At 38.7% G+C, this 13,146-nt stretch overlaps 1 protein-coding gene across 1 annotated transcript in view; it reads right to left on the bottom strand.

Annotated features, from left to right (window-relative positions):
- HCN1 (hyperpolarization activated cyclic nucleotide gated potassium channel 1) overlaps positions 1-13,146 on the bottom strand; it is a 288,556-nt gene that overhangs the window by 56,431 nt on the left and 218,979 nt on the right. Inside the window, exon 5 of the mRNA XM_039542782.1 lies at positions 4,769-4,915. Coding sequence (XP_039398716.1) covers positions 4,769-4,915 — 147 coding nt within the window. The remainder of the gene's footprint in view (positions 1-4,768; positions 4,916-13,146) is intronic.

The raw sequence follows: 13,146 nt of genomic DNA on the forward strand, positions 1-13,146 counted from the left end.
TGCTGACTCTTCCAGCCAATCAGGTGGTGTAGCCAATCAGGCAGCATGCTACAGGCCAGCTGCACTTGTTATGTTGCCTGGAGACTGCATCTGCTGCAGGTCCCGATTCCTGGCACCATGTAAAAAGTAACAACCGATGCATTAAAGAAACTTTCTTCAGGGGGAAAAAATGTTATTGGTAAAAGGTCATTTAAGTGACTCAGCTAAGCAAGTTTAAATCCTTCCATCTGTGTGTAACAAGCAGCTGCTAACAATCTTTTGACTAGCACAATTGTGTGGTGGTCCATGACTTGTGCTCCTAGGCACTATGGTAATACAAATAATAATAAATAATACATGTTTGGCTCTCACTGATGCTGGAAGGATGATCAGAAAAGTCAGCTTGAAAAAAAAGAATATACTTTTCCCTGCTGTGACTGACATTTCTAAGATCTTTAAACCTGAATCCAATCAAAAATATATTTTATTCTCACTTTACAAGCCCCTTTCAAGCAGTGATACAAAAGTAGAAGAATGGAACGTATGGTGAAGTATGGTTCAGGTGGTGGGATCTGATGGTGGATCATTACTTACATTTTCATGGGAATCATGTAGCCAAAAGCTAAGATTTTTAAATCCCATTTTGAGATATATTCTATCTATCCTTTATGTACAACCTTAACTCTACCACCTTGTGAATACAACTCTGTCTTTAATTACATGGTCATGTACTACAAGGCAAATGCATCACTTTCCCAACTGTGAAGCACCTAAGGTACATCTGAGAGGAGTTTCTCATTGCACAATTTACAAAGTGTGCATTAAATCACTCTCAACCCTATTGCCACTTATAGAGTGGTTAGGAGCCCTTTCCTCTGCTGCAGGTGTCCCTGCCAATTCACAGCAATATCCATCACTTCATTTTTTATCTATACAGTTAAGTTAGCTACTCACACCTGTGCAGCGCATCTTTCCTTAACTGCACATATTAAGTTAGTCAAAAACGACTACTGTGTTCAGTATACAATTTTCAGGGGTTCAGTTAAATGAAGATCAATTTCTCTATCGTACAAAGTAAAGGAATTTCTCCTCAGTGAGGATACTCACATCCCATAGTGATGGATGTATAGAACCTGAATAGAAGACAACTCCATGAAAATTTCCACTTCTGACCTTTAGCCCTTTTAGCTGTAGAACTATTTTGAAAAGTGATGGCAAAAGTTTTTTTATATAATGCAAAACTTACATTTTTCATACTTTTCTCAGACTCAGAAATGATTGAGCTGAGTTTCTTCAAACTTGAAAAAAATAATCATTTTTGGAGCAAGGGAAACTTGGAAAATTTTAGCCTGAAACATGAGAGTTTGAGAGACAGAAAACAAGGAGTTAGAATAGAAACCATTGTGTGACCTTTACTACAGCAGTTGCTGATGTTACTGCTATAATTATGCTGTACTTGTTGTGATTTCTTTTGTTCGCCTTACCATATGTGAGGAAATCGTGTTTTTAGATGAATGCCTTCATCAGAGGCTACATTCATCTTGATAAATGTGCCCTGCTTAAATTATGAATGTTTGATTCTCATGCTGTGCTAAATTCAAGGTATAATAAAACAACAGAAAATTCAGTAACACTTAATACATTCTGTAAATATTTAGACGAATCGGATATTTGTTTTAACTACTATATGTATTTTGCCTTCTACCGTTGGTGGCAGATGAAATGGGACATGTTCTTTAAGACCTAGAAGAATTGTACTCAAGACTTCAACTGCTGAAGAGCCAATTTATAGTTGAGTAGTCAAAGAACCATTAAAAAAGCCGAATACTTGGAGTACAAAAATGTCTGTAATGTAGTAATAGCTAATATATTCTTTGAAAGACCTAAACCAATCTGAACAATGTTTTTAGGGCTGAATAAGAGAGCTGCCACTAGAATGCTGTCACCAGTTTTGAGAAGCCTGCTTCTGTCAATGTCACTACCACCATGTCTGTGTTCCTTTAGATTTCTAGCCTTTAATTCAATATTGACATTTTTCAGAGAACACCTGCTACATTTTCATTAGGACATTAATCTTTCAGGTGCACAATGTAACTCCTGATGGAAGTACTCAGCTGAAATGATATTTTCCCCAACATACAAAATGTAGAACAAAAGAAATTACAACATATATCGTAGAGGCTGTGACTCCCACAGTTAACATTTCATAACAGTTTCCACTCTTAGTCCATGTTTTTAGTTGCTCATAACTCTCACCTTTTCCATGCTTGGTCTTTCTCCAAAAGTTATTTTTCAAGCTTGAACAAACTTGCTTGTGTTGTTTTTGAGTATGTGAGGAGTGAAAAATATAAGCTTGCTGCATTATAAATACATTTTTAGCCGCTCTGCAGCTGAAAAGTCTTGTGGATAAAATTTATAATTTGGTAGGGAAATAGCCCTCATTGAGGAGAAATGCCTATGCTCTTTCCAGACAAAAATGGTTTTCATTTGACTAGCTTATGACCCTTTGCAAGTTAAAAAATGATCACAAACAATAGATTTTTTTAATCAAAAGAAAGGGTGCATGCTACTCAAGAGTCATAGGTTTACTATCTCTGGTCTAGATCACTTTTTTTCTGGACTCTCTTGTTCCTTCATAATTTTGTCTGGAACTTAGATGTCAAGGTGTTGGGAATCTTATATATTGATATGATTGGAGAGAAGAAAGGAAAAAAATCCCCCTCTCGATCATGCACAGAGTAGAGTGTAAGTGTATTTTCACAGTGCATTCTACTCTTACTTTCATGAACAGCACTTCAAATAACATGAAGAACCAGTGCAAAAAATCCAACAGAGTTTCAGATCTACAACATAACAGATAAATTTGAATATGCTTGAGTACATTGTGAGTGATATATAATTGTAACATATTATAAAACTCCTAACACAGTAATGTAGTTGTCATCCACAAAAAGTTATGGGGCCAAATTTTGCTCTCAGTCACACAGTAACTTATGATTTCCATGGTCTCATACCCGAGTAACTTTGGATTTACAGCGGTGTAACTTTATACAGAATTGGGTCTATCGTAAGGTAAAGAAGTGGGTTCTGCCAACACTTACTATTTCTGTTGCTGACAGTAGTAAGCCACTAAGAAAAAATGTATTTCAGATTTTAAGAATCTAATTAAACATGTGTGAATTGTGTGAATTGGGCACCACAATGAGAAAGGGAGAATCCATGTGATGCTACAAATAAGCAATTACATTATAAGGTGATAACATAATGCTATTTGTGCATCTTGCTGAAACTTAACATGGTTTATAGTTGAAAGAATGGCTTGCAGCCATTTTGAGTTCTTCTTGGAAATTGCACAAGATTTCGTAATGCATTCACACAACATGTGTGTTTCACTGCTAGTAGTTCAGAGATCTGACATTTATATCAGAGTGCACCATACAGTACATATAAATTGCTGTGTTGGCAGTTGGAATACTATGGTAATGAGAGCCTGGAATTTCCATGAAAACTATTTTGGGAGTTTTGGGTAAACACTGGGAGCTGGTAATAATACATAGCCTTTTCTCTAAAGATGTGCCAGATTTGAATTACCTACCTTCACTAGTGAAGAAAAACAAACTAATATTTTAATTAACTGTTTGTGAATCACGTTAAAACCTATGCAAGAGAAAAATGCTACACTGGCAGAGTGATAGACTAGGTTATTTCTGTGATTTATATGTCAGGAGCAAAATGTCAGGAGCAAACACCACAGCTAAGTCTTTTCATGGGCATTGGGGAAAAAATATTTTAAAAGATGAAGTGTCTTGTTTACTGCAAACCTTGCTAAACAAAACCCCTCACACATCTTTCCAAATTGTACAGCTGCCATGAGGCACTGTAGTGAGTTATGATGAATGGTATGCAGCATTATACCTCCCATGGTAGGAATACTAAAAGGCACCTACCAGAACCCATGACAATTTCACAAATTGGTGGGATTATCACAACAGGTGGTTCTCTCTCCCTTCCTATGTCTCTTCTTTTCTCTACTTTCCTCCCTTTCCCTTTTCATCTTCTTCTCTCTATCTTTCCTTCACCTTCACCTTTTCTCTCTCTCCTGCTATCCTTCCCAGTTGCCAATGACTTACTATCCAGTAGAGGATTACATGATGCAGGAACTTATCTATATAATTGTTAAATATATGGCTTTGTTAATACTAGTTAACCCTTTCTCACTACTCAATATCCCTCTCCACAGAACTCCTTAATGCCTCCCACATGCAAAATAAAAAACAGCACAGGCTATTTCTTCCAAAAAAGTACTATGTCGTTTTGCCATTTCATTCTTTTTTGCCATCACAGTGGGTTTGATTGTGCTTTTGTGCAGCACAGCTGCACGACCCCAAGAGGAGGCCTGTTTAGGTAGTGTGTCTGAATGAACAGAGAACTGGCTTCTATTCCCAGCTCTTCCACTGGCCTTGAGTGTGGCTTTGGGTGAGTGACTTCAAAGTTCCATGCCTCAGTTTCCCAATTTGTAAAATGGGGATGATACTGACCTCTCCTGTAAAGCACTTTGAGATCTACTAATGAAAATGCTATGTAAGTTAATAAATAAATAAATAAATAAATAAATAATATAATACTATTAGCCAATAAACTGCTCCTCTCCTGCCCGTTTTTCTAAAGCAGTACAGAATGGCCACAGAAATAGTTTTTTTATTAGCATAGAAATCTCCCACACCAAGGAGGAAAAGTTTTTCCGAATCAAGCAGAACTGTATTTGTTTGTTTGTTTCTTTTTGTCTTACCTCCCTAAGAGGATCATTGAGCTCATTGAGAATATTGTCCTCATCAAAGATCTTGCCTTGGTAACGGTGTTCGTAGTAATCATGGATCTTTTGGCGCATGTCAGCGGGTAACTTGTGAAATGACATGTATTGTTCCACTTGTTTGTACTAAAAAAAAATGGAAAATGAAGAAGAAAGTCAATAAAAGATCAGTGCATTACTCTTTTACAATCTAAAGCCATCTAAAGTGCCTGTAAAATGAAAGCTAAATAATGCAGTTGCTTAAAGAAAAGGAAAAGCAATGTTCAAAAACTTCTATCTTACAAAGAAACACAATATACCCATGGAAGACAGGTGACAGCACATTGATTGAAGTTGATTCCAAACATTGACAATTGATATAATGTTATTTATAAAACATATGGGTTAACAAAGAACCTGGTATATTCAAAAAAGGCAAGTCAGAAAAAAGAACAATTGAGCCATATGAAGAGTTGATAAATGTAAAAACAGTCATAAAACAAATAAATTATCCTTCTAAATGATCAGGTTAAACAAATCTGAATGATAACTGCTTAACAAATGAACATTCTAAACAAACACAGTGTAGCTATTTGGTGATTCATCTGTAATAAGGTTTGTTTTCAAAAAGGTATTAAAACAAAGATCATTCTAAAGGAAAGTCATTGACACAGATATAAGGTCAGATAGCCAGATATAAGATATGAAGTAAGCAGCATATATGCTGACATGGTGTCCGCTATTGCACCAGTTATGGAGATGGATAACTTTCCATTCATGATGTGTACACATGAACTATGATTTGTAAGGGGTCTGTACTTTATTAAGAAAAATGTTTTATATACCGTAAATGTGCCCAATAACTTAAATAACGTATAGTGTTAAGGTTATACTGGTGGCAATGCAATCACTAAAATCAAAGAAATCACCAGTTAAGATATTAACATCCACACCATCCTCAAAGCCTTGCTATCCAAACATTACAAAACCCAAATGCACTCTCAGAATCCTCACGCCTATACCAAACTCCCTTTACTTTCCAACCTCAATGAACACATAGAACTCCTCCGATGAAGTGGGCTGTAGCCCACGAAAGCTTATGCTCAAATAAATTTGTTAGTCTCTAAGGTGCCACAAGTACTCTTGTTCTTTTTGCAGATACAGACTAACACAACTGCTACTCTGAAACCACTAAATTGAGTCACCTTAATTTCCAACTCAGTAAGATAGCTTCATTTACCAACAAGTGTTATTGGAAAAAAACTGTATATTGTGTTATTTCTACCTCTTTAATCCTGAGGTTGGAGTTAAAGATGTGCAATTTGAGGAGCTGGATGTGTTTAAATAAGTAAACATCAAAAAGGACTTTCATGTGGAATGGAGTATGAATTTAGAGGAATGGAGGGTGGGACTTGGAACTGGAATGTATGCTTGGAATTAGAGCCATGGAACTAAAAGATAAGTAACCTACCTTCCGTAATCAGAACTCTTAGATATGTGTCATCCCTATCTGTATTCTACTGTTGGGTATGCATGCACTCTATGTGCCGGAGACCAGAAGACTTGTGTTAGTAATTTCCATTGGTCTGTGCCCATGTTCTTCCTTTCCTAATGCTCTGAACCTCATGCTCTACTGTGCATAAATTCTACAATCTGAAGCAGAGGGGAAGGAGGATGGTTACTGGAATACAGACACAGAACACACAACTCAAAGAACTGCTGGTCCCTATGTGTATTCCTGTGTGGGTGACTGACAAGAAGCACTCAAGAAGGGGGAGGGCCCCAGCGGTATTGAATTCTCAATGTTTCTCAACTGAAATCTGTCCATAGAGAGGTACGCTCTGGTTCTGATTGAGTCTGGAATTGCTCCAATAAATTCTATGGGCTGTGTTGGAGCTAAAGTGGATTTTTCTATGTTCACATAAATTTGTAGCTAAAAGACTGTGCAGAGATTAGATTGATGCCACTACTTCCTAGTGAGATTTCCTTATCAGAAGCCAGTGGTCTAGAGATGGAAAGAATATCAAACTGTGGCACTGGATGTGTGCTGCAACTACTGAAAACACATTTATAAATACTCTGGGCAATGTTGCCACTCCAAAAGGAAGCACCCTGTATTAACTGTGATTCTCATCTATCATGAACCTCAGGAACCTCCTGTGGGAGGGGAGGATATCTATATGAAAATAGGCATCCTTCATGTTGAGAGCCAGGAATCGTTAGTTTATATTTATGGATATCATAATCAATACCAGGGTAACCATCCTGAATCTTAACTCTTTGGTTAAAGACATTGGGCACCAGAGGTCTAAGATGGGTCTCCATCCTTCCTTTTTCTTGGAGATCAGCAAGTATTTGGAATAAAATCCCTTTTCCCAATGCCAACATGGTAACAGCTCTATGACCCCTATTGGAGTAAGGAGTGCACTTCTTGCAAGAATACCTTCTTGTGCGAGTGGGCCACTGAAAACAGACAGGGAAGAGGGTTTTGAAGGAGGAGGGGAAAGGAACTCTATGGCATAACTGAAGTGGAAGACATTGAGAATGCATTTGTCTGCCATCTATGGGAGAAAATGGGCTAGTTGGATACCAAATCAAATTTTGGATATGGAAGGACATTTCACCTGGGTTGGTTCTCAGCTCTCAAAGTTCCTGTCAAAAGTATTTATTGACAGGTGATTGCAGTTGGAAAGAGGAGAAAGGAGTTTTTTGTACTGCACCCTCTGTTGATTTCATGGCAGTTCATATGTTCTGTGGTGACAGAAGTGCTGTGATATTGTCTAGGCATAATAAGTTGTCTGATGTACTACTTCTTGAATGCTGGTTCTATATACCTAGGGAACAGAGGATTACCCTTGAGTTCCTTAATGAGTGCAATGACTCACCAGTGTTCTATCTAAACAAGTTGTCACCCTCAAAGGGCAAATCCTCCACAGTGAACTTCCCTGGGAAACCCAAGGAATTAAGGCAGGATTCCCAGTGCATCCCAATGGCAGTTTCCATCAATATAGAGGCTTCATCTACAGTTGTTTGAAAAGAAGACCTGGATATCAGCCTACCTTCTTCAAACTGAGCTCCAACTTATGAGGGCCTGGTGGACCCCAGGAAATTCTGGATGCTCTATCAGGGCTGCTATCTTTCAGTGGAGGTGATAATAGTCCTTCTCCCATAACGGAATCACCCAGTGAGGAGAATGTTGGCTCCAGAAGTGGTTCATCAAAACCTCTGATGAAGAAATACCCCAACTTACAGAGGAGATGCAAGATCAATTTCTCTCATAACATACAACCAATGGTGCCAGGAACTCTCTTGTAAGGACCAGGTCAGATAGGAGGGGCGATTCCAGATCCAGCAGGATGGTGTTATTCTTCAAAGTGGTGTATTTGTCACCCACCACCAGGGCTTGAAGAGTCTCCTGCCTGTAAACCTTTGGTGCCAGCGTGGAAGTATGTTTCAGTGCCGACGCTATATGGAGTGCCTTCTATGTTCTTAGCGGGTATTAGAGTTTGTACTGGCCCTATGTACATGCTTCTCTTTACTTGATCCCAATACGGAGGGGCTCTTAGTCTTCAAAATCTGTGAGTCAAGACCATGATCCTTTTGGCCTTTTAGCTTCCTGAACCAGATGGGAAGAATCACTTGACCTCGAGGGTGTAGGGGAATCAGCCCCTCTCTTTGAAGTGGATCTGCAGGGAGATTTTTCTCTAGGCTTTAGGGGAGGTTTCTTACCCTTGTCTTGAGCCTTAGATGAGGAGTCTTATAAGCTGAGCAGACATACTGTACTTCAGGTGGAGGCATTGAGGAGTGTGCCACCAGTACTACCAGAAGCTTAGTTCCAACTGAAGCCTCATAGAATGCTCCATAAGGTGTTTTCTAAATCTGAACTCTGGTGTTTGTTGGGGTTGTGGCAGAAAGGAGTGCTAGATACTGCACTTGGCAGCAATATGGGCTTCTACAAGATAACAGAGGCACCTCTGGTCATCATCACTAACTGGAAGGAATGGGGCCAGGATCCTCTATTTTTGAAGCCTGGAATCCTGGGCATAATTGGTGTCCCATACCGGGAAGGATGGGTCCAACGTGGATGTCGGGTAATTACTCAGTAACTTGGCTAACACACTTAACTAATAACTAATCACATTTTTCTATCTACAATATTTAAAGTATATACTATTTACAGGTTCAATATTGAAGGAACAGCTTGTGGACACTGGAGGCTTCCATCTTAGATCATACAGTAGTAAGAAGAAACCAGAGAGGCTGTCAGTCAACATCACATCTTATGTCCTTTGTTCAGAGCATAAGGAAAGGAAGACTGCAGGCTTGGACAATGGATGCTACTGGAAAAAATCCTCTAGTCTCATATGCCTGGAGCACATGCGTATCCAACAGTAGAATACATTTAGGAGCCACCACTCAAAGAAGAACTAGGAAGCAGGTCTAGAGATTGGAACAGCCATAGGACCCAAGCGTCAGAGGGACTCACATTCCCCTTTCTAAATATATCTTGCCTCCTGAGGTCTCTAGGTCTTCTGCCCTGTCTGCTTCCTTGACTCCAATACTACAGACTTGCCAGCTCCTCACCCAACCTCTCGTGGATATACCTTACAGAAGAGGAAGTCCCAATCCAACAGACCTTGTAAAATGTGTGAATAGGACACAGCGTATGAGGTTCACCAGATGGAAAAGCTGCCATGATTGCAGAGCAACAAGCTTCACCAGTCAAGTGATTTTGCCTGCATGTCCCCCGTTCACCTTGCCCCCTCCATACCTCCAGCTTGTGGGCACTCAGTCATGGTAGCAGGGGTCAAGAGATGGGGAAACTCACAGGTTAAAAGGAGGGTGGAAACTACCTTGAACATTGCTTTCTTTATTCTGAGAGTCCATATTAATTTTTTTCTTCCTGTGTATTTTCAAGCTTAATTAGGTGACCTGAACTCTGCTTTAAATGAATAACTCAACATGGTCTTCATTGTGATGTCCATGGCATTTCCAACTATGGTAGCACTACAATGCAGTTAGAGGTACATATATCTTACATGTCCTTTCAATTAAATATGGTACAAATCTTGCCCTGCATGTGCAACTTCTACAGGTGAAGCATACAAATCCATTAGAATCAGTTTTCGCTTTGCGAAGGGTTACAGGATTTGATGGGTCTACGCATGCGGTGTTCTCTCCCTGTATGGTGTGGTGACTAGCTTTGTGAGGGGTTAACAGCTCAGCAGCATGCAGAGGATACATTAGTCTGGGTTAGCCTCTCTCTCTGCACTTCCATTCTGCAACCTTGGGGAAGGATTCCTCCCCCTCTTTTAATCCAAAGAAATACTCAAGGACCCGTCTGAGAGACTCAGGCTGTGTGCTCATGGCTGGCTTGCCCCATAGTAAGTGGAGCTGTAGTACTGTGTTCTGTCTGTAGCTACTTAAGATCAGTTACCCATTAAAAATATTCAAATAGAGTTATCCTACAAATCAATTACAATTTATCTGCATACTGAAATTTTCAAATGCTATATTTGAGTAATGCTAATAAAAAATGAAATCTCAACATTTTGCACTCGTTAAAAATGTATGCTAGTTTGAGATACATAGAATAGAGATTCACAGAAGACTTTCCTACACAAACAACCTTGAAGAAGAGAACATTGATACTAACAGCAATTTGCTTTGTCATTAATGTACACTGCTCACTTTCATTAGTGCAGTTATTTGTGTTTCAGTGGGAATTTTCTCTACTTTCTACTTGATTCTGTGCTTAGTACGTGAACATTTTACTGAGATAGAAACTGTAAAATTAATAATATTTCCAAGTTATATAGTACTTGTTTACCAGTGGGTGTCAAAGTGCTTTTACAACATTAATTAATAAGCCTCACAATACCCCACATGAAGTAGGTATTATTAACCTTCATTCACAAAATGGTAATCTGAGGCACAAATATATTAATTAGCTTGCCTCAGGTCTTTCAATGAGACAGTGGGAGAGTTAGAAATAAAAATTATGAGTTCAGACTCTGAGTTTCCTCCATTAACCACTAGAAAACACTGCTTCCTTTGTGATGTTAGACGTAGTATTATGAATAGAAACTGTCTAATATCAAATGCACTTAAAAGTGTTGCCAACTCTTGCAATTTATCATGAGTCTCATGATATTAAGTGTGTTTCTTAAAGTCCTACCTTATAGTGATTTTCTGACATTCTTAGCCTTCATTTTTTAAAAACTAGTAAGTTTCTAGCTCTCATGGTATGGAGAACAGCTTTAATGATTGAATCATAAAAGCTCAAAAGGCAGAAGGCAAGTAAAAAGAACCCAAGATTTATTTATTTTTAAGATTCTCATGACTTAAGCCAATTTTGTGATTTTTGGAGGCCTGACTCATAATATTTGAATGCTTAGGTTGTCTCTGCTATATATTGGCAGTTTGACTTCAGTTCACATGTTGCTAGGAGACATCACATTCTGACCAGGAGAAAATGTGTGAAAAGGGGTTAGAAAGGGAGTAGAGGGGGAAAAAAACAGCAAAAAAATGAATACAGACTCTGTATGTGCTGTACAGTAGGCCACACAGTTGTGCCAGCCTAGATTGGTGGAAAGGTTCTTTTGCTCCTAATTAATAGCATAGCCGTCTCTTTCTCCACAAAACCATGTTTCTGGTATTGTTATTCAGCTTAATCACTATTATTTTAAAATATTTGTTCTCATTTATTATTAAGACTGTATGCAGCTACTGCACAGCCAATTGGAATAGCCTCAGGGAAAGGAATCATTCAGTTAAATTACAGGAGAAAAGATTAATAAATTCCCATTAGTTTTGCACATCTAAAACTAGTTTGAGAAATGTTCAACTCACTAGGCTTCCCAAAGTTTGCCCATCTCTAAGTGCGAGTTGATGACTAGTAAGAGATGAATCTCCAGTGGTATGGAGTATCACTTTAAAAATAATTGATTAATCTGATTTTACTCTCCAATCTCAAAGAGCCTCGTTCAACTCCCAATATCTCCTCCCGGATGACCAACTGGCCCCTTCCAGAACTTATAAACATTCCAGTATGTTAAAGAAGTCAGGGAAAGGAAAATGGAGTATGCTCTGCCTGCTAGGCTCTGGTTAGCTACTTTAATCACACCTTGTATATTTTAGAGCCTTTTGGCCAGAGGACCTCAGAATGCAGTGATATCCTCTGCTTTTGATCCCGAGAAGTGAAGAGCCAGGCCAGCCTGTGCTGACAGAAAGATGAAAGGACAAAATCTACTTATCACAAATCTTTTGAAGCTAGAACAATATTCAGTTTGTTTTGGTGAAAAATTTCAGCTAAGATTCAGGTGTGTCTTACTGCAGTGGCTCTCAATCTTTCCAGACTACTCTATCCCTTTCAGGAGTCTGATTTGTCTTGCAATCCCCCAAGTTACACCTCACTTAAAAGATACTCGCTTACAAAATCAGACGTAAAAATATAAAAGTGTTAGCACACTATTACTGAAAATTTGCTTACTTTCTCATTTTTATCATATAATTATAAAACAAATCAATTTTGTACTACATTTCAGTGTATAGTATATAGAGCAGTATAAAGAAGTCATTGTATGAAATATACTGACTTCACTAGTACTTTTTTTGTAGCCTATTGTAAAACTAGGCAAATACCTAGATGAGCTGATGTACCCCTTGGAAGACTGTTGTGTACTCCAGAAGTAGACGTACCCCTGGTTGAGAATCACTGTTTTATTGCACACAAAATGGTCGTTCTGTCCTCAATTATTACTTCCATGCAAGGGGGAGTTAGGGAAGAAGATGGATGTGCTGTGCATTTGTCCAGGCGCATAAATGTGAGAGGAAGGGAAGGCAGGTTTGTGAAAGAGAGCAACAAAGGAGCATAGGAATTGCCACACCAGATCAAACCAGTGGTCCAGCTAGTTCAATATCCTCTTTCTAACAGTGATAAACATCCAGTGCTTTAAAGGATGCTGTAAGAAACTTCATAATGGATTGTTGTAAATCAAGTGCATATGTGTGTTTGTTTTTTGTTTTCTTGATTTTCAAAACAGCTTTGCCTCTCATTCCTGTGTCTAAAAGCCTGCTGGCCTCTCTGGAAAATCTGACAACTTATTAGGTACCTACATGAGAACTGTTGGATGCTGACATTTCGGAAAATCTGGCCCTTAGCACCCCATCTTGCAAGATGCTCAGCACTCTGGCCCCAGTCCAACAAAGTACATATAAAGATATGCTTAACCTGAAGAACATGCATTGCAGACAATGGAACTACTCACATACATTGTTAAACACATGCTTAATTGCTTTGCTGGATCAAAGTTAGAGCACTAAGCACCTTACAGGATTGACTTGTAAAGGCCAGTTTTCCAAAATGTCAGCACCTA

Source organism: Mauremys reevesii, linkage group 6 (assembly GCF_016161935.1).
Source record: "Mauremys reevesii isolate NIE-2019 linkage group 6, ASM1616193v1, whole genome shotgun sequence".
Classification (NCBI taxonomy): domain Eukaryota; kingdom Metazoa; phylum Chordata; order Testudines; family Geoemydidae; genus Mauremys; species Mauremys reevesii.